Genomic DNA, 22334 nt, shown 5'->3' on the forward strand with positions numbered 1-22334 from the left:
GTCGTGCCTGGATCCTTTACCGGCTTTGACACCAGTATAAGGGAAGAACGGAGGAGGACAATTTTTTCTGGGCATTGTCTTTCCCAGCACATCTGATGGCAATCCCCCTTGGTTATGGCATCCATACAGATTTCCATAGGGCACAATGAAAACTGAAGTTCTTTGGCACAGACCGGTTGGGTACCGCCAGGGGGGTGCTGAAGGGACTTCCAAGCCCTACTTTGTTGCTGTTTGTTTAGAAGTTGAGTGTGCTAGTAGTGTGGGAAATGCTTCTTTGTATACAGTTTCACAAGATTAAACCTTTGGTCATTGGTGAACTTGTGTCAGAGCCTGTTGTGTCATGAGTTTGGGGAGCTGCAGTGCCCCCTGGTGACAACAGTGTTCATGGGGTGTTGCAGTCTCCTTACCTCTCTTCCTGACTTCACTGGCTCCCCATTAGATGATCAAACAATCCAGGCATAGTTGCTTGCTTACTTGTCTGCAACATACTGTCCGCCATTTTCAGTGCCCATGTCTGCTACCTCTCTAGTGCACAGTGCACTCATACCTAGACCTCTAGTGCTCTCTCATCTCAGGATATTTACAAAGAACATAAGGTTTTTAGAATCTCTTAGTGACTACAGTCCCTCAACAGGCTGCTTGCTTGGGATCTGGACTTTGACAGGCTGCTATCTATACTGAAGTACACATTATTTGCTGAATGTCAATATGATACCTTTTTATTATGTTGAAGGGGGACTTGATTTATCTGTGTGCAACTTTAATTTTGTATCTATTTTTGATGCTGATTTTTTCATTAGAGCCCATTCAGAACTTTTATTTACTCTTGGATGATTGTTTCCTATTACTGACATTATTTAACATTGTTGCCCATGTGTGAATTGCTGTCTCTCCTCTGTAGACAACTAGAAAGTAATCACCTAAAAAGTATCACGCTTATAATCACTTACGTTGTTTCACTGTCCGCGATGATGTAAATAATAGAACAAATGAAAAAAATTGTTGGTGCAACAGTTATGTAAAAAATATTTCAATTTTTCACGTAACTCGGAATACAAAGTACACAGCCTGCACCAATCTACCCTTTACAAAGGAAAGCATGTGAGATGGCACATGGTTGATGGAGTTAGCCGAAAGTGAAGAGCACAATGCTGGAAGGTGGCTCACTCAGTGCTTTCACAGATACAGCAGACCTAAAAATGCATAAAAATTGTTGTGCTACATAAACATGGTGACACAGATACAAGATTGCACCATTGCTGAAGCTGGTAGAACTGATATAATTTGAGACTTGGATATAAACAAGGTGCCATTTGGTAAAAGGAAAATCATATGATTTGAGTACAGTGTAAGACATCAGACAAACAAGATAAAGAGTTGGGGCAGCATCATGGTGACCTAATATAACTGGAAGCAAAAAAAAATATATACACACTAAATGTGCAGACATCTTCACAGACTGAGTTCTTAAAATGAACTGAATTAAGGACTGAGGACTTCCAGCAGGAAGAGGCAGTTCCAGGTGGACAAACACCAGAAGTGGTGTCAGTGGTGGTAAAGCCGTCAATCATCTGGTCTACAAAAGGAGAAAGAGAAGAGACATTATCACACAGCGTCAATCCTTGGAGCTACGATGTATTACAATTTATACAGCCCTTAAGCTGTCCATTATGAACACATGTGTAACAACAGCTATGCTAAAATTCTGGGACACGTAATGAATGACACACACAAAATGGTTCAAATGCAGATGCACCTTCAAATCATATATGACTTTTCTTTCCTAAATGGTGTCTCATAACACACTGACAGCTTTGCCTCTGTGTAAGACACTGGCACACTTTGCCATGTATCATAAGCCAGGGCATAACATGACTGCTGATGACAAATTTATTCTGATAAACTTCTTAACTCAAACAAAGATACAGTTCCTTGAAAACCAATAACTAATGGTTCTTTTTTCCAAGTAACATATACTGTAGGATGCTGTAAAACTGTCACAGTAAAGAAAGCTCCTTTTTAGCACTTCAACATTCATCAGAGGTTGGTTGCCAATCATTGGGTCCAGAACTGATCTTGCCAATATTTGAAATATGTAAACTCTCTTGTGCCACAGGTCAACCCATTGCTAATGGTTCTAGCTGTCAAAGCCCTAGCATCTCACAGTTCGTTCTCAAACACTTTCAAAAAAAATTCTTTGGATTGTGGAATTAAGTGCCTTTAATGTTCTTTGTTGAACTCAACAATGCTTTAGGATAAAAAGCAATAAAAAACTGAAATATATGTCAAAATGCATATTGTGTTTAAGTAAAAATTTTCTCTTTTAATATAAATATATATAGTAAGTATGTGATTCTTTACATTTAGCTGAAGTTACTTGGTACAAAATTGTATGTAAACAAAGTTAATTTAGTAAATGAGGTTGACCATAAGCACTTCACTCTGATGGCAAAGTCCAAAGTACAGCATAGGTCAGACTTATTCTTTGCAGGGTAGAAATAAACTAAAGAAAAGAGTTAACTAAAGTGTAGAAGCAGCTGAGCCAAATGTTTTCTTGAATTCAGTTCAGTTTATTTGGTGGGGATTGACTTTTCATACATGGGCACTGCATGTTTTATAACCTATAAAAAAAACACAAATGTAGGCATCAATATTTATTTTTCTGCAGATGGTTTTATTTACAAAGTAACAAGTCACAAAAGCAGCTGATCAAATTTACTGAGAAACATATGAAATAATAAACAAAATCAATTTGGAGGATTTTTTTTTGTAGTTCTACACAAATTAGAATTAACAACAAAGGGTAGAGCAGAGTGAAATCACATCCTACTATGATACTTGAAGAAGCTTGTGAACAATGTAGTAGAAGCTCATACTTATTTTAATTTATTTTGCAAATTTATGTTCTAAATGCAGAATACCAGTTTGTATTTTTCCTCAGAAAATATGTAGCATTTACTTGTGGTTTCAATATTTGTAATTGCTGTTTAAAAAATAAGGAAGTACTGCATCTATTTTTGTATTAACATTTGTATTCCATGTAGCACTGTGTACTATTGCACAGTAATATGTGGCAGAGTCTTCTGATTTTAAATTAGTCAGCTGCAGAGAAGATCGGCTGTTGGAGGTGTCCCTTGTCAGAGTGAGGCGTCCTTTCACACTGCTAGCATAGCTGCTGCTATCACTATCATAACCCAAATATTCCAGTCCTTTTTCTGGTGCTTGACGGATCCAGAATATGTTATAAGATGAAAACGTATAACCAGAACCAGTGCATGTAATGCTGACAGATCCTCCAGGGTTCTTCTGTTCAGCTGTAGAAGACTGTGTTAACAAGGGACTGGAAAAAATACCTGGAAAAGAAAATGTTAATAGCGTAAGCATGTAGTATTATGATCTAAATATGCATCTCATGTTATATGTTAGTGGCTCTGAAAAAAAAAAATAGAGGCTTACCCTCCCAGTAGCATATTAAGCATACAAATCCAAGAACATTCATGTCTAAGGCTAATGTTGTTTACTTCTCCACCTGGCTAATAATTCTGCTTATTTGTCAATATAATGTAAGTCCAGTGGTGGTATTTGCATTAATTTGAATATAATTTAAAATGTTTGTGGAATTTGCATATACCACTCTATAGGAAATTCTCCAATTTCAGAGCTACTTATGATAGTTTGCTGATAGTTCACGCTCTTAATGTTAAGAAACATCATTATGAAATATTTTTCCAAAAATCATAATATACAGCATGTATATACTGTATATAATAGATTTACTTTTTTAATGAAGGATTTTATAACCAAAATTTGAAATATTATTGAATATAAACTTACAAAGCGTTGCCTAAGAAAGTAGACATCACAGCTTCAAGGTTCTAGGGTTCATATCTTGGCTATATCACCTTCTACGTGAAGCTTGCATATTCTCCCTAGGTCTCTTGTTTTTTCTCATTTATCATATGGACATGCCGGAAAAGTGGACTGGGAACTGTAAACAGATCAAGATTGAATGAGCCTGTGTGCCTGAGTTTGCCTTGATGTTTAGAATCGGGTCTTGCCTTGTAGAACAGTGTCATTATGCAATATTAGAAGAAGATGATAGGTAAAATGAAATAATGAATGACATACAAAGTCTGAACACTTAAATAACATGCTCTTACTTACCTAAAACTCTTTCTTACATGAGTTTAATGGAATCATGTATAATACTGACCTATCACTGAAAGGAAATACATGCACACGTACTGTAAGTAGTGCCTGAAACAGCGATGAAAAACTATTTTGGTTAAAGGATAGTAACTGTGTAGTGCAGAGACTATTGGACAACCAGAAATGTTAAACTGCATAATAACTCACATGGTGGCACAGTGGTTAGCACTTCTGCCTCACATCTTCACACATGCGTGGAGTTTGCTTGATATTCTTTTGCTTTTGTGAGTTTTTCTTCAAGTATCGATGTATTCTGAATGGACAACTCTAATTCCACACTGTGTGAGTGTGTTTTGTAATGGACTCATTTCTACTTTGTGCCCAGTGTTACTTAGTAGACATTGATGAAACTTTACAATCCAGAGCTGGACAAGTGGGTTAGAACATGGACAGATGCTAACCCCCAAATAACGTGGCAGAAGTCAGTCCCACTATTGCTAAGGACATGAGCTTTTTAAGCAAACAGTGCAGAAAATGATCAGCTTTCATTAGCCAGTTTGACAGAAAATCAGCTTTCATTAGCCAGTTTGACTAATAATTGTTGTAATAAATGATGGAATGATGGAATATTGTTCTACTAAACAATATTAAAAAATTAAGTTACAAGTAAGGTTCTCTAAGGATGTACTCACACTAGGCACATTTTTTCTGTACTGTGCCTGAGCGCAATTATCCTGCCCTTCCTCCTCCCCGCTGGCCTTCACTCACACTGTTTAATGTTCTGGGCTCTGGCACGCTTTCCTCATGACCATGTGACTTTGTGTAAGGTGAAAACAAGATCCAAACATGTAGTGACAGCATGCATGTCAAAATGATTTTACTTATTTTGTGTTTTTTTGGAGTCATGTAGGGCAAGATAATGCTCTACCCTCTCACAGATTTATTGAATGTGCACGGCAAGCATTTCGCTGTTAATTGTGCTGAATGTACTGCAAGATTATTACAGAGGCAAATGATGTTAAGGGAGGAATTTGCAGCTTTTCTTGCCAACTACAATTCATGTTCATCTGTAAGGTGAGAATACAAACCTGTTTTTAACTCAAACGGTATTGAATGAAATGAGAATTACACTGTCTGACTTGTCGTTATCATTGACATCATGTCTGTTTTCCATACTCAGGCACGTTTAGTGATCACACTCTTCCAGAATCCTACTGAAACCACCTCTTCCGCTGGCCCAGAGCAGAGCAATCACACTAGTCAAACAAACTTGACTTTGGATTTTTGTTACATGTGCACAAACATGCTCAGGCACTGAACAAGTTGCTAGTATGAGTACACCCTGAGGCTCAATGGTTTGCAGTGGATAAACAGGAGACATCTTGGAATGAGCATCCTGAAACTGTTGAACCTGCATAAATGAATACCATTATCAGGCATAATACATTTTCAGCAAGGTTACAGGTGCTTGTAAAGAAGATGATAATAGAGATTTGATAACAGTAATTAGATCTTGTTTATACCCTGCTGAAACAGGAAATCAAAACCAATTTTAGGACCAGCAAGAAAGCCATCAGTGACAAACTGATGACATTTTTTGCAAGGACTTTGCAATAATGGAAACACGGTATCAGGCAAGTGGAATTCATCACTTCTGGACAATTACTGTTAGACAGTGAAACAAGAAGAATCAGACACTGATGAAAATCAACACTAAGACATTTGTAGCTCAATTGAAAATGCAATGTATCAGCATCATTGAGCGATAAAACACACTAAATTCAATAAAAATGTATTTTCTGTTTCTTAATATTCCTACATGATACCATAAATCTGATATTATATTTATGTGCAGCTTGTCTATCATAATCACCATTTTGTTTGCATAACTTTGTCCAGTGTTACTTAAATTTTGTGTTTTTTCTTTTATGTAGATTCTGCTTTATCATACTTACATCAGGCTTACTGTGATTTTTTCATACACCATTTGTACAATTATTTTTTAATTTTTGGTTTTAGCTGTGGAAAAAAATATAATGGTTTCCCTATGGTTCCCTTGTCTGTGTGGACTTTTTCAGGGTTCTTCAGTCTTTCCTCTTAAAACCCACAAGTACATTTTAGTAAACACATGAGCTTTTTGTTTCACATGTTCTCTTGTGGAGAAACATAGGTGATAGGTTAAGGATATGACACAAGAATTATTAACTCCTGTGTTTCCAACTTTAGAATAGGGGAATGCCTACCAAAAGAAATTTGATGCCACGTCCAGGAGAATGCCAATGAACCCATATATATGACATAGTTACTTATTTTATTTTCTTACTGTGTCTTTTATTTTTCTATTCTTCATTATGTAAAGCGCTTTGAGCTACATTTTTTTGTATGAAACTGTGCTATATAAATACATGTTGTTGTTGTAGTCATTTAAGCCAGAACTTTACCTGAAGTCATTATTCAGTCTGGAAACAGCCATACAAGGTGTCAGACCTCATGGCACTTTCAGCCCTTGGTAGAAAATCATCTGATTTGCTTGTTTCTGATGTTTTACACCTTTATTTCCATTTTTTTTCTTTCCAGACATAAAATGAATCATCCTACAGGACACAAGCACTTTATCAACTCTCATTTTATCTAGTGTTACATAGCATGTTTTCATTACTATGACTTTGAAGGCTGTGGCAAGTAGTGTCTGAATCCTTTTGTTCTTACTATTGGCCCACCAGTTCCACAAGCTGATAGGCACAGTGAATGTGAAAAATATGTTCTTGGCACACAACAGATATTCTTTACATATATTTTCCAGTTAGGTTAGCAAACACATTCAAATAATTTAATAAACTTCCTGGGATGAAGTGACAAAAACTGGTATGGTATTTATTAGTGAAAAGTAAAACCAAACATTTCAATCAGCTGGGCATATAAAATAATAAATTAAGTGAAAGCAAATATTTTTCTGTAGAAATTGATTATAAAAATTGCATCCATACTTACAAATTTCATGGAATATGTAAGTAAAGTTCAAGCAGCATGAGAAACTGATTATAAAACTGTCCATAGTTTGTTGATGCTCCAATTATTTCAGTTAGCTAAAAAAGCATATATAAATTTGATTAAATTTCATTGGAATATTTTTTCCCACTTGGCATGCAAAGTACACCTCCAGCATCAATTTGATATGTTGAAATGGGAAAGTGCGAGTTAAGCGGAAACCAGGCAGACCCAACCATGTATGCAAATCTGAGAATAAGTAGTGTGTCTTTCTTTGTGAAAATAGAAGGTACAATGTAACGTGGTACTTTGCCATGAATTAAGTCTATATTGAAATGCTGGCACGTGTACTTAATCACATACATACACTTGCACATATTGTATGTTGCTACCAATATGTGAATTGTTGTCTTACTCTCCTTGACTTTAGACAACTATACAATAACCACAGAACAAAATGCCACTCTTTACACTTATTTTTTCAGTTCATTAAATGTAATAAATGAAAGATAATATAATCTGAAAATTATCAGTTGTTTCAGTTAACTAAAAAATATATGTAAACTCACCTGAAATGGCTTTGTAATATTGTGGAATGCAAACTTCATAGCCAGCATCAATTTGAGATGGGGAAAGGAGAAAATGTGATGAGGCACACTGAGGACTGAGTGAGCTGCAAGTAAAAAGCACAGAGCTGGAAGGAAATCTCAATCGCAATGTTTCTATGAATACAACAGAGCCAGTGATGTATGCTAAAATGAGAATAAACAGTGAGCTTTCTTTGTGAATATTAGAAGAACCGATGTAATGTACTACTTGGCCATGAATGAGGTCCCTTTTAGTAAAAAAATATGTATAATTTGAATGCAGCTAAATGATGCACATACTGATTCACATACAAGCATGATTTTATGGCAGATGCATACACAAAGAAAGCTCACTGTGTATTCTTGCTTTTGCATACATTGTTAGATATACAGTGTTTTTACACAACTTGGAATACAAAGTATAGAGCCAACATCAGTTTGAACTGCGCTGTGCTCTTCAGCGTTATGCTGTTCACACAATGGGCCATCTCAGGTATTCTCATTTCCCCATGTCAAAATGGTGCTGTACTTCATATACTAATAACTCTGCTGCTCTCAGAATCTTGCACATATTGATGCTGACTGCATACTTTGTATTCAAAGTTGTGTGAAAAGATCACAAACAAGGCGGCACATTGTGGATGGAACAAGCTGCACATAAAGAGCAGAGCCCTGGAAGGTGACTTCCTCACATTTTCGCAGACCCCGAATACCTGATAATGCATGCAAATGTGAGAATAATCAGTCCGCTTTCTGTGCATGTGCATGTATCTGTCATAAGTCATGTGTGTATGTGATTCATATAGATCTTAATATAGCTGTGTTCAAATCAAATTTTTTGTATCCTAAAAAGCACCTCATTCATGACTAAGTCCCATGTTCCATCAGTCCTTCCATGTTCATAAAAAGCCTGCCTGGTAGGCGAATTACCACAGACTTCCTCATACAATACCACAGCTCCTCTCGAGGCACCCTGTCATAGGCTTTCTCCAGGTCCATAAAGACGCAATGCAACTCCTTCTGGCCTTTCTCTATACTTCTCCATCAACACCCTCAGAGCAAACATTGCCTCTCTGGTGCTCTTTCTTGGCATAAAATCATACTGCTGCTCACTAATCACCACCTCTTTTCCTCACCTAGCTTCCAGTACTCTTTCCCATAACTTGAAGCTGTGGCTCATCAATTGTATCCCCCTGTAGTTACTGGAGTTCTGCACATCCCCCTTATTCTTAAACATCAGCACCAGTACACCTATTCTCCACTCCTCAGGCATTCTCTCATCTTCCAAGATTCCATTAAACAATCTGGTTAAAAACTCCACTGCCATCTCTCCTAAACACCTCCATGCTTCCACCAGTACGTCATCTGGACCAACAGCCTTTCCATTCTTCATCCTCTTCATAGCTGTTCTTACTTCCTCCTTGCTAATCTGTTGTACTTCCTGATTCATTATCTCCACATCATCCAACCTTCTCTTTCTCTCTCATTCTATTCATTCATCAGCCTCTCAAAATACTCTATCTACTCAACACACCCTCCTCACATTGGAATTTGTTTCCATCTTTATCCTTTATCACCCTAACCTGCTGCACATTTTTTCCAGCTTGCTCCCTCTGTCTAGCCAATCGGTACAGGTCCTTTTCTCCCTCCTTAGTGTCCAGCCTCTCATTCAGCTCATCATATGCTTTTTCTTTAGCCTTCGTCACCTCTCTCTTCACTTTACGCTTTATCTCCTTGTACATTTGTCTACTTTCTGCATCTCTCTGACTATCCCACTTCTTCTTCTTCGCCATCCTCTTCCTCTGTATACTCTCCTATACTTCCCCATTCCACCACCAGGTTTCCTTTTTCTCCTTCTTCTATCCAGATGCCATGCCAAGCACCCTTCTTGCTGCCACCCTTACTACATTTGCTGTAGTTTCCCAACTGTCTGATAATTCTTCACTACCACCCTGTGCCGGTCTCACCTCCTCCCTAAACTCAACCTTGCAGTCTTCCTTTTTCAACTTCCACCATTTGATCCTTGGCTCTGCCCTCACTGTTCTCCTCTACTTGATTTCCAATATCATCCTACAGACCACCATGCTATGCTGCCTAACCATTTTCCCCTGTCACCACTTTGCAGTCTTCAATCTCCTTCAGATTGACTCTTCTGCATAGGATATAATCTACCTGTGTGCATCTTCCTCCACTCTTGTATGTCACCCTATGTTCCTCCCTCTTCTTAAAATACGCATTCACCACAGCCATGCCCAACCTTTTCGCAAAATCCATTATCATTTGACTTTCTTCCTTCCTTTCCTTGACACCATACATACCCATCACCTCCTCGTTTCTTCTGTTCCTTTCACCCTCCGGTATGGAAATTTGTATTGTTGTCCGCATATTGATCTGGCCAAATTTTGCAGTGGATGCCCTTCCTGACATAACCCTCCCTGTTTATCCTGGCTTGGGACCAGCATGAAGAAGCACACTGGTTTGTGCATCTCCTGTGGCTGGGTTAGTACAAGGAATACAAGACAAAATTATTATTTCCAAATCCCTTTTTGTTGTCAAAAACATACACTGGAAACATGGAAGGCAAATTTTCTTATATCAAACATTTTCCCACTTTAAAATGGGCATATTCAGTATGTATTTCTGGTCTTTCTCCATGCTCTAAAGCCTTCATTATAAAATGGCAGGACAGGCAGAATATTTATTTAAACTTACAGAAAACACTTAAGTTTAAAACACATTAGCACATGGCAAATGAGTATACATATCATGTTTGTGAAGAAATAACTTTACGTTAAAAATACCGAACTTATCCTAGAGAGCGCTGTCTCTACTAAATCAGCCTACCTTTGTAAAGTACAGTACATCACCATGTTTCTTCTAAAAAGCACAAAACTTATGGTGTTCTACGCCTTTGGATCTGATGTAGTTAATGCATTTTCACTACGATTAAAAAAATGTTATCAAAATGTGAGTGCCTGCTGGTGAATCATGCAGTGCAAGGAAATAGTGGCATTTGCCTATTCTTCCTCCAATTTTCTTTAGCTAGAAGGCTAGAAACTATTCAATCACTTCAGATTTGTCACTGACAAATATTGCAAGCTGAGCAGTGCTGTCATCAAATGCTAATGAACAGGCACTGAAACTTGTCATTTTGAAACACAGCTTATTGTAAATGTTACCTGATAACTCATTAATACTTTCCGCCACAGTATTTGCAGTCAAAATCACATTTCTAAACAATACAGCCTTCTCTGGTCATAAATATGAAAAACATGCAATCTCTGTTCAGAAATAACAATTGAATAGCAATAGCATTCAATTTTTCAGAAACTGTCCTTTTGTAAATAGTTTCCTGAACTTCATGTTTATTTTGCTCACCAAATAACTAGCCTCAACTGCTCCTTCACATTCTCTCTCTTTCTTAATTAATCTTATTGATTTTATTGTAATCACACAACATTCCTTACAAGTAGATCATCCATCCATCCATTTTCTAACCCGCTGAATCCGAATACAGGGTCACGGGGGTCTGCTGGAGCCAATCCCAGCCAACACAGGGCACAAGGCAGGAACCAATCCTGGGCAGGGTGCCAACCCACCGCAGGACACACACAAACACACCCACACACCAAGCACACACTAGGGCCAATTTAGAATCACCAATCCACCTAACCGGCATGTCTTTGGACTGTGGGAGGAAACCGGAGTGCCCAGAGGAAACCCACGCAGACACGGGGAGAACATGCAAACTCCACGCAGGGAGAACCCAGGAAGCGAACCCGGGTCTCCTAACTGCGAGGCAGCAGCGCTACCACTGCGCCACCGTGCCGCCCACAAGTAGATCAATTTTACAAAAATAGGATTGAAAACAAATCAACCCCCACCCCTGAGAAAGAGAGCATGGCCAACAGAGTAAAACTTAAAGCTAGTAAAAATAAGTAAATTGATGAGTTTAATAAGCAAATAAATGGAAAAGAAAAAGAAATGGGGAGAGAATCTGCTTCCTCAGTGCTTTAAGATCTTAATCTAAAATATTATTGAGTAGATCCTGCCAGGTTTTGAAAAAGGTCTGCACAGATCCTCTAAGTGAGAATTAGAATTAGATTTTTTCCAAAATATTCCAAATAGTATATAACATCAGTTACCCATTTACATAAAAGAGGAGAGATAGGATTCTTCCAGTTGAGCAAGATAAGTCTATGTGCTAATAGTGTAGTAAAGACAATCACAGTTTGTTTGTCCTTCTTTACTTTAAGCCCATCTGGAAGTCCACCAAACACAGCTGTTAATGGGTTATGAGGGATTGTGACACCAAGGCTGTCTGAACGGCATTTAAAGATTTTGGTCCAGAATGATGTTAATTTGGTGCAGGACCAAAACATGTGACCCAGTGAGGCTGGAACTTGATTGCAAAGTTGGATCTTGCCCTGGAAACGTTTTGGACAATTTTAAACGAGACAGATGTGGTTGATATATAATTTTGAGTTGAATAATTGCATGCTTTGCACATATGGAGCTCGAGTGAATTCTCTACATTGCTACCTTCCACTCCTTTTCTGAGATATTGAGTGAGAGATCCTTTTCCAACTGTACTCTTGGATCTTTGAAAGGGAGGACTGTAAAATATTTTTATATATTGCAGAAAGGCTGTCTGAGTCCTCGAAACTCAGCAATATTACGTCCAGCATAGAGGGAGGTGGGAGATGAGGAAAATTGGGCAGGTTCTATTTAACAAAGTTTCTAATTTGAAGATAGTGAAAGAAATGTGTTGCTGGAAAGTTAAATTTGGAATGCAATTGTTTGTAGGATGCAAAGATGTTGTCTATGTACTCATCTCTAAGTGATTACATTCCCAAATGTTTTCCAGATATTAAAAGCTGAGTACGTTTGCCAGGGTTGAAAAAGGTGGTTCTCGTACAGAGGTGCCACAGATAAAAGCTTCTCCATCTTAAAATGCTCCCTACATTGGTTCCATATTCTGAGTGAGTGAAGCACAATTAAGTTGTTAGTATAATGGCGATAACGTGCATTTATTGGGGCACAAAGCAATGAATATAAAGAAGTACTGCAGGATTTTATTTCTATTGCAGACCAAGCCTGTGTATGTTCACCTGTTTGTGTCCTTGTCCATGTTTTATAGCCTGTATGTTTGCTGCCCAGAAATAAAACTGAAAGTTAGGTAGAGTCATGCCACCTGCTGCTTTAGGTCTTTGTAGGGTCACTCCTTGGAAGTCTAACTAGGTCACAAGTCCCCTGGTGATCGAGCTCTGGATCTGTAGGTAAACACAGGAGATGCAGTCAGAGACACAATTAACCTTTGCTACATGTGCATTACACAGTATTACTCAGCATTTTAGTACAACGATTGAAAAATCAGTGTGACTTGAACAATTGAAAATAAACAGCCTAATGAATATCTAATTTCAAACATATAAAAAATTATTACTACACCTAATACTTTGTGCTGATTTTGCTGTATCCTTCATTGGGGTCTTCACCTTTTAGAAACACCTGCTGTACATTAGAAGCTCCATTGCTTTATAAAGGTAGTGTTACAATGTGGATTGTTTTAACCTATTATTATTTTATTTTTGGAATTGTATAACATTTTCAAATGTTAACTTTTTTATTGTCATTTTCATTCCAGTATCATGTCACCATTTTGCATTTTGGTTTATTTTCTAGAGTGCCACCATTTTATATGTTTTTGTGTGAACATTGCCACTTTGTTCATGGTTTCTGTGCCTGTTTTAATTCACTGCAAACAAACGGTCATACGGCACATAACATCACCACGGCCACCTACATAAGATGGTGGCAGTTGTTCAAAATAATTTTCTTTTGCCTTTTCCTTCTGCATGCAGAAAATAAATCTACACTGTTTAGATTAGGATCCCTAAAATGGAAGAATTATTAGAAATTGGAACTAATACATGCTGAGTAGAAAAATTAAATAAGATACAACTGTGTATTGCGTTATTTAGTTTTGATAAATTGTTGCTTAGGCATCACAAAATAAATCAGGAAGAAGGGGTTTGTATGTTTTATGTGGCATTTTGAGAAACTGGTTTGCTGTTCTAAGTTAGGGGTAAAGTGAAAAAACTTTCTTAAGGGTTAGGGCTGCTGGTCACTATAGTAAAACTTTTCATGAAAATTATTTACAGTTTACAAATAAAATGAGCCCTAATTCACTATTTGGGATGGGATGAAGATTATCACTGGCTGCAGCTCGAAGCGGGGTGCCGCAATCGAGACAGACGTGGAGAGAGCAAACCAAATGAACAACTTCTTTAATAGGTTTGATCACAGTAACCCACTCTCACCTCGGAGTACTGCATCCTCCAACCATCCTTCTGCTGATACCAGCATAGGTGAGACATCCCCACCCACAATTACAGCAGCCCAGGTGAGCAGAGAGCTGAAAAGACTTTGTGCCAGCAAAGCAGCGGGTCCAGATGGTGTATCGCCACGATTGCTGAAGGCCTGTGCGTTGGAACTGGGGAGTCCTCTACAGCGCATCTTCAACCTGAGCCTGGAACAGGGGAGAGTCCCGAGGCTTTGGAAAACATCTTGTATCACTCCTGTCCCAAAGGTATCACGTCCTAGTGAGCTGAATGACTTCCAGCCTGTTGCTCTGACGTCACATCTGATGAAGACCATGGAGCGGCTGCTGCTTCACCACCTGAGACCACAGGTCCGTCACGCCCTAGACCCTCTGCAGTTCGCATACCAGGAGAAGGTGGGAGCGGAGGATGCCATCATCTATATGCTTCATCGATCCCTCTCCCACCTGGACAGAGGCAGTGGTGCTGTAAGAATTATGTTTTTGGACTTCTCTAGCGCCTTCAACACCATCCAACCTCTGCTCCTTAGGGATAAGCTGACTGAGATGGGAGTAGATTCACACCTTGTGGCATGGATTGTGGACTATCTTACAGACAGACCTCAATATGTGCGTCTTGGGAACTGCAGGTCTGACATCGTGTGCAGCAATACAGGGCGCCGAGGGACTGTACTTTCTCCGGTCCTGTTCAGTCTATATACATCAGACTTCCAATATGACTCGGAGTCCTGCCACGTGCAAAAGTTCGCTGATGACACTGCTATTGTGGGCTGCATCAGGAGTGGGCAGGAGGAGGAGTACAGAAAGTTAATCAAAGACTTTGTTAAATGGTGCGACTCAAACCACTTACACCTTAACACCAGCAAGACCAAGGAGCTGGTGGTGGATTTTAGGAGGCCCAGGCCCCTCATGGACCCTGTGATCATCAGAGGTGACTGTGTGCAGAGGGTGCATACCTATAAATATCTGGGAGTGCAGCTGGATGACAAATTGGACTGGACTGCCAATACTGATGCTCTATGTAAGAAAGCTCAGAGCAGAATATACTTTCTGAGAAGGTTGGCATCCTTCAACATCTGCAGTAAGATGCTGCAGATGTTCTACCAGACGGTTGTGGCGAGTGCCCTCTTCTACGCGGTGGTGTGCTGGGGTGGCAGCATAAAGATGAAAGACGCCTCACGCCTGGACAAACTTGTTAAGAAGGCAGGCTCCATTGTAGGATTAAAGTTGGACAGTTTAACATCTGTGGCAGAGCGACGGGCATTAAGCAAACTCCTGTCAATCATGAAGAATCCACTGCATCCACTTAACAGTGTCATCTCCAGGCAGAGGAGTAGCTTCAGTGACAGACTTTTGTCACTGTCCTGCTCCACTGACAGACTGAGGAGATCGTTCCTCCCCCACACTATGCGACTCTTCAATTCCACCCGGGGGAGTAAATGCGAACATTAATTTTATTTTAATTCTTTTCATTTTTATTACTATTTAATTTAATATTGTTTCTTTGTATCAGTATACTGCTGCTGGATTATGTGAATTTCCCCTTGGGATTAATAAAGTATCTATCTATCTATCTATCTATCTATCTATCTATCTATCTATCTATCTATCTATCTATCTATCTATCTATCTATCTATCTATCTATCTATCTATCTATCTATCTATCTATCTATCTATCTATCTATCTATCTATCTATCTATCTATTTGCCCTGACTGATTCAGGTGTGACAGAAAATGTTATCAACTTGCTTTCTCAAATGAATATAGGGGAAAATGTCCCTGCATTCAAAACCATGAGTTTATTCAATTGATTATAGTCCTGTCTGTAGTGGTATCCTGGAATTTCCCACTTCTCTTTTTGAAATAAAATTAATTTACACTTTGAAATAAAAATAATGTTTGTAATTTAAAGTTCAGGATAATTACTCATTTTTGTGTTTCTGCGGCTTAAACTTCATAACCCAAGAAATATCTGCTACATTGAGAAAATGGAATCTTAAATACCAGTTTGTTTTAAGAAATGCCTGAAACTAATCAGGCTAAAACCACTATCCCTTCATTGCTTTGCAATAGAAACACTTCCTGCATAATGCAATGATGTTTTCATGACATAATAAATGTTCCCTAAAAGGAGTGGCCTGGTGCATGTAAATTTTTTAAATGGCAGAATTAGCAAAGTATTTCTGTATATAACACAAACAAAATCACATATGATTATTATTAGTATTGCATATTTAATAATAAGTATTGAAAAATAAACAGAACTGATATATTTTTTTAATAAAAATCAACATTAAGTCTATCCGGTATTTAAAAAGAATGAAATTCTCATCATTCTCATTTTCCAAATGGTCGGCATGTATGCAATTCCTACTTTTTGTTTTTATATTGCTCATTATAATAAATTCACCTAAAACATCCTGATTCACCTGATAAATTCACTGAAAATCAGCACATGTAACCTGGAATGGGCCTCAAATGTCCAAAGGTGAAAATAACTCCTTGGGGTGATCCTGTTGTATAGTAAATGTAACCATATCTGAAAATATCTTTGTAATAAGGCCTCTAGATAATAATGCTGCTCAAAAAATTAAGGGAACACTTAATCCTCACAGTGTAACACCAAGTCAATTAAGCTTCAGGAATATCAGTCTGTCCAGTTAGGAAGCATAAGTGATTGTGAATCAACTTCACCTGCTTCACCTGCAAATGAAACAGACAACAGGGGCACTGGAGAGGCAACAGCAGGACAACCCCCAAAATGGAATGGTTTTGCAGGTGCTGGCCATAGACAATTGTTCTCTCCTTGTCCTTTGTGACTGATTCTTCTCTAATTTCGTGTTTTGCTGCTGTTCTTGTCACTATTGGTAGCATGAAGCGGTACCTGCAGACGATTCAGATTGCACAGACAGTCCAACTCCTCCAGGATGGCATATACAGTGGCAAGTAGGTCTCAAGAGCATGGAGGAGATACCAGGAGATAGGTGGTTACATTGATTTATTAGAACAGCAGCCCAGTTTTTGTCCACAAGAAAAATGATTGACTATAACCTTGTATTGATTAAACAGATCTTAACAAAATAACCATAATGAACTTCAGAAACTTTAATTTTTTTCTGGGTATAATACATCTACTGGGCTGTTTAGTTTTTTACTGTGCAGTACTTTGCAGAATGCTGGTTTATTTTCAGTTTCCTAAGTTACTTTAATTTTGTTCTGCTGTGGAAGAGAGGTGAAAAAGAGAGTGCAGGCAGGGTGGAATGGGTGGAGAAGAGTGTCAGGAGTAATTTGTGACATATGGTTATCAGCAAGAGTGAAAGGGAAGGTCTACAGGACGGTAGTGAGACCAGCTATGTTATATGGGTTGGAGACGGTGGCACTGACCAAAAAGCAGGAGACAGAGCTGGATGTGGCAGAGTTTAAGATGCTAAGATTTGCATTGGGTGTAACGAGGATGGATAGGAGTAGAAATGAGTACATTAGAAGGTCAGCTGAAGTTGGACTGTTCGGAGACAATGTCAGAGAAGCGAGATTGCGTTGGTTTGGACATGTGCAGAGGAGAGATGCTGGGTATATTAAGAGAAGGATGCTAAGGATAGAGCTGCCAGGCAAGAGGAAAAGAGGAAGGCCTAAGAGAAGGTTTATAGATGTGGTGAGAGAGGACATGCAGGTGATGGGTGTAACAGAACAAGATACAGAGGACAGAAAGATATGGAAGAAGATGATCCGCTGTGGCAACCCCTAACAGGAGCAGCCAAAAGAAGAAGAAGAACACCAGTGCCCCATAATGCTTTGTGAGGCCAGTGTAACATCCTCCAAGACTGTATCAGCCAATATTAATGGGACCTAGGACCTTTATGTAAAACTAGAAAACTGTGAATTTCAGAAATTGCTGGTCATGTTTCTAGAATGTGAACTCACAGGAGTTGCATTAAGTATGGAGAAAATTAGTGTTTAAACCATTTTAGAAACAATTTTGGAAAATTACTGAAAATCTAAGACAACTTCACTCTTTTGTAGGGTTTTGTAATTACTACTGATACTTTATTAAGAATTTCAGTTTGGTAATTGCTTTGATTAATCCTTTTGCAAAGAAAACCTTGCAAAGATAGGAATGGAATCCAGAAGTAAAAATAAACACAGGCAGTTTAGAGCTCCTTCAGCACAACTTAAAAAACTAGAACAACTCAGAGACTTCAATCTTGAGACACCACTTTAAATTTTCTGCCTTTAAAAGACCTACATAATTTTTCTGATTTTTAACTATGATTTCTATTTCCAGTTTGATTTGACAAAATGTATGATTCTTTCTTCTTAAATCTCACAGTAGCACAGCGGCTCAGTGGTTGGCACTTCTCCTGCACAGCTCAGGTCACCTATATGACCACATTAATTGGTCCAGTATAGTTGACAGATGTTTCTCAAGCCCTCAGGGACACTTTAAAGATGATTGCACAATTATAATCCAGTCAAATCTATTTCAGTTAGTCATTCCCCATTGACTTTAATGCATTTTGCCAAGTCTAGTGAATATCGCAAACATATTCATGATATTGGGAACTCATGGCGCAGTGAACTCGGCAATGTTTGCACATCACAGGTGTGTATGTGGTAGACAAAGGGTATTGTCTCATTTATTTTGAGTGAGCAATACTCCTTTTGTTCTTAGATAAAACTCCTTAGATAAGACTTATAGAAGAGATCTCCTTACAATCTGAAAATATACTCAGTTTCAGCTTCAAGTGCATATCTCAATTGTGGCCATGTTGGAGTTCTCCATTGAAGCTCAAGTTGTTCTTATAATATACTCATTGCATGAGGTAGGAAACTATTACACATTCTGGTAGCGAAGGCCTGAATGCTTTGGTACTTTTTCAGACAGCAGGAGAGTGCAGTCAGTACATCTAGTAACAGAACATCAGGGCATTATGAATACCCCGTTATGCCTTATTATTTTCCAAATGCACCAGCTGTATAAAGATATTTTGAACGTTTTTGCTTTAGCATACAATATGGAACAATATGTGTTGCATATTAGAGAGGTATTTCATAGACTCCAGAAGAATAATCTTTATGTAAAACTAGAAAACTGTGAATTTCACAAATTGCTGGTCATGTTTCTAGAATGTGAACTCACAGGAGTTGCATTAAGTATGGAGAAAATTAGTGTTTAAACCATTCTAGAAACAATTTTGGAAAATTACTGAAAATCCAAGACAACTTCACTCTTTTGTAGGGTTTTGTAATTACTACTGATACTTTATTAAGAATCTCAGTTTGGTAATTATTTTGATTAATCCTTTTGAAAAGAAAACCTTGCAAAGATAGGAATGGAATCCAGAAGTAAAAATAAAAACACATTTGAGAATTTAAAGAACCAGGTGCCTCTGGTTCAAAATGTGCACCATCTCTTCATCTATGTGGCGTTTACATGTTATGGATGTTCTCCATTTGGTTCGATATTCCTACCCTACTCCTAAGGCATGTGTTTTAGTTTGACTGACAATTCAAACTGATCTGTGTGAGAAACCTTGTGATGGACTGGGACTTTTTCCACGGCTGGTTTCTGTCCTTTACCTGGTGTGGCCAAAATAGGTTCCACTTCCTGCAACCATGAAATGGATTAAGTAGATTTGACAATCTAATGTTATATACCATGTTTAATGCTATAATTCAATGAATTGTGAAAATGTGTGCCAGTGAGTTACACTTATATTTCAGTGTAAGTTGCTTTGTGTGCATTTTCTTTTTTTGAAAACGTGCATGTTTATATTTTTTTAGTTGCATAAGTTTTATTTCATTGCCTTATGTATTCCTCAGTATGAAGTTTGTATGTCCTTCGTTGCTTTGGATAGTCACGTCTCTTAAATTAAAAAAAAATGTATTTTATTTTTTTACATTATACAACACCAGTATGAGATTCTAATATGGTTAGTGCTATTGTTTTTAGATATTCTGTAAATAAGTGAAAAACTTTGGACAGAAACTGTCAAGAAGAATGTGCATTTTTCTCATATGTTTTGGTTACCTTGTGGTTTATAAACATCTACCTCTTATCTTTACAAATAAGCGAGAGGCTTTTGAATTCATCCCTAAGCTTAGTTTAAAACCATTATAAAGGTTGAAGAGTTATGTAATCATATGTACTTCCTACTGTAAACTACAAATAATGCAACAAAACTTCAGAATGAAGATACAAAAGATTAGACTGTGAGAAAAGCAATACTGTGACAAAGAATTCTGTCTTTAATTATACATTAACAATGATCTTTTAAAAAGTCACTAGTTGACTGTATATCAGCAGATGCATATGTGAGGTATAGTTAAAATTTATTGAATAAAGATCTCTGTTATCTCTTCACCAGAGAGGTAAACAGAAATATGTATTTATTATTTGTTAAGTGCACATTCACATTTCCAGGTTGTCCCATATAGTAAGTCTCCTTCAACATATGCACTTATGGGGCCATAGTTGAGCTTAAAGTCGGGGTTGTCTTTTCACATGCCTGTATGGAGGTGACACATGCTTGATTGTCTTTACAGTATAAACCATTAGTTTTGTCAGGAAAATTTGAATTTATCAAATTAGTGTAAAAATTGGCAACTTTTTCTGTAATTTTAAAAAATATTTAGTTAGGTGTCTGGATACAATAAAAGGTACTAATTATTCTGTAAATTTTGGTAGGATTTATTTTTTATTAAACAAGACAAATGATTTGATTAATACAAGCTCTAGTGGGCTGGCACCCTGCCTGGGGTTTGTTTCCTGCCTTGCGCCCTGTGTTGGCTGGGATTGGCTCCAGCAGACCCCCGTGGCACTGTAGTTAGGATATAGCAGGTTGGATAATGAAAGGATGGACAGATAGATGGATGGATGAATTAATACAATATATTGTGTCCAGATGTGTCGTGACAAAGGTATACAGATAACTTCTTGGAATTAAAAGGTTGTTAGTGAGAGGTAACCCTCAATTTGGAAAGTATAATAATATTTGAGCTCAGTATTTGTGTATATTATAGCTTTATTATCACAGTTAGGAGAAGCCTGCACCTGCACCATTAGGCACAAACAGACACTCAGTCATAAATAAAATTTTAGAAAGTGGGTTTTCCTGACCTGACCAGGTACGGAGATATGGAGAAACAGTATTTGGGCACATGAGGGACTTAAAAAACTGTTTCAGACATTTACCTGGATTGTGATAATCAGCCAAAACAATTTTCCCCTCAGTTTCAAAGTCATTAGTATTTAGAAGAAACTTGCACAATATGATGGATGAATAAAAATATTTTTTCTCGTAAATTAACTGTATTTATTATTGAGTGAAAAATGAAATTTAAAAATTGCTGTCAATGGTTAAACTGAACTGTGTGATGAGAACTAGATATGTGTGTCTGATTTTGTGGGTTTTCCCTAACTGGTAAAAACAATACTTCCTGAAAACAAAAAACAGTCAAAATACAGTTTTCAAATCTAGAAACACATTTGCTATAACAGGCATATTCATCTGTAATGTATTTAGTTTTTGTGATGAATGACACCTCACTTTACTTACTGTGTGTCTCTAGCACAGTAATACACGGCCGTGTCTGTAGCCTGCAGGCTGTCCATTTTTAAGTGCACCATGTTGTTGGAATTGTCTCTGCTGATGGTGAATCTTCCCTTAACAGATGTTGCATACCACTGAGTACTACCACTAGGACTGCTTACTCTTGCCACCCATTCCAGTCCTTTACCAGGAGCCTGACGAACCCAGTGCATGTCATAGCTACTGAATGTAAACCCAGAGGCTTTACACGACAACTGGTGTGACTGTCCTGGCAGTACAGTTACAGGATCAGATTCCTTCAGATTTACTTGAGAATGAACACCTAGAAAATAAAAAATAAAAATAAAATTCTCTGTCAAAGCAACTAAATCATTTTAGCTTCATCCCGTTGAAGTACTCACCGAAAAAACACAAAGTAATTACAAATAAAATCAGATGTAAAAGCCTCATCTTAAAAGAAGTTGTTAAGCTTTACTGTTGTCAGGAGGACAAAACTGCTGCGTGTCTTAAAGACACTGGTGGCACAAGAAAGGGCTAAATAAGCAAATCAGCTTTGCATAAACCTAAAAAGAGGAGTGTTAGATAAATCTTGTAACATTACTCCTGTAGAAACCATACTATATAAGCATTTCACATAAATAAGAAAATGTTATCACTTATCAGCGCTTTTAAATATTTAATTCACAAATCTTATACACTATAGTATGAATCTGTT

General features: G+C 37.8%; 2 gene segments (V, D, J or C); both read right to left on the minus strand.

The window, feature by feature from the left end:
* Window positions 1-2967: 2967 nt before the first annotated feature.
* On the minus strand, window positions 2968-3540 carry LOC120524113. The segment is given in 2 exon segments: window positions 2968-3353; window positions 3457-3540. Coding segments are annotated over 2 exon segments (429 nt in total).
* Window positions 3541-21621: 18081 nt separating this feature from the next.
* Window positions 21622-22119, minus strand: LOC120525002. The segment is given in 2 exon segments: window positions 21622-21941; window positions 22021-22119. Coding segments are annotated over 2 exon segments (369 nt in total).
* Window positions 22120-22334: the final 215 nt, after the last annotated feature.

This window comes from Polypterus senegalus, chromosome 1 (genome assembly GCF_016835505.1).
Source record: "Polypterus senegalus isolate Bchr_013 chromosome 1, ASM1683550v1, whole genome shotgun sequence".
NCBI lineage: Eukaryota > Metazoa > Chordata > Cladistia > Polypteriformes > Polypteridae > Polypterus > Polypterus senegalus.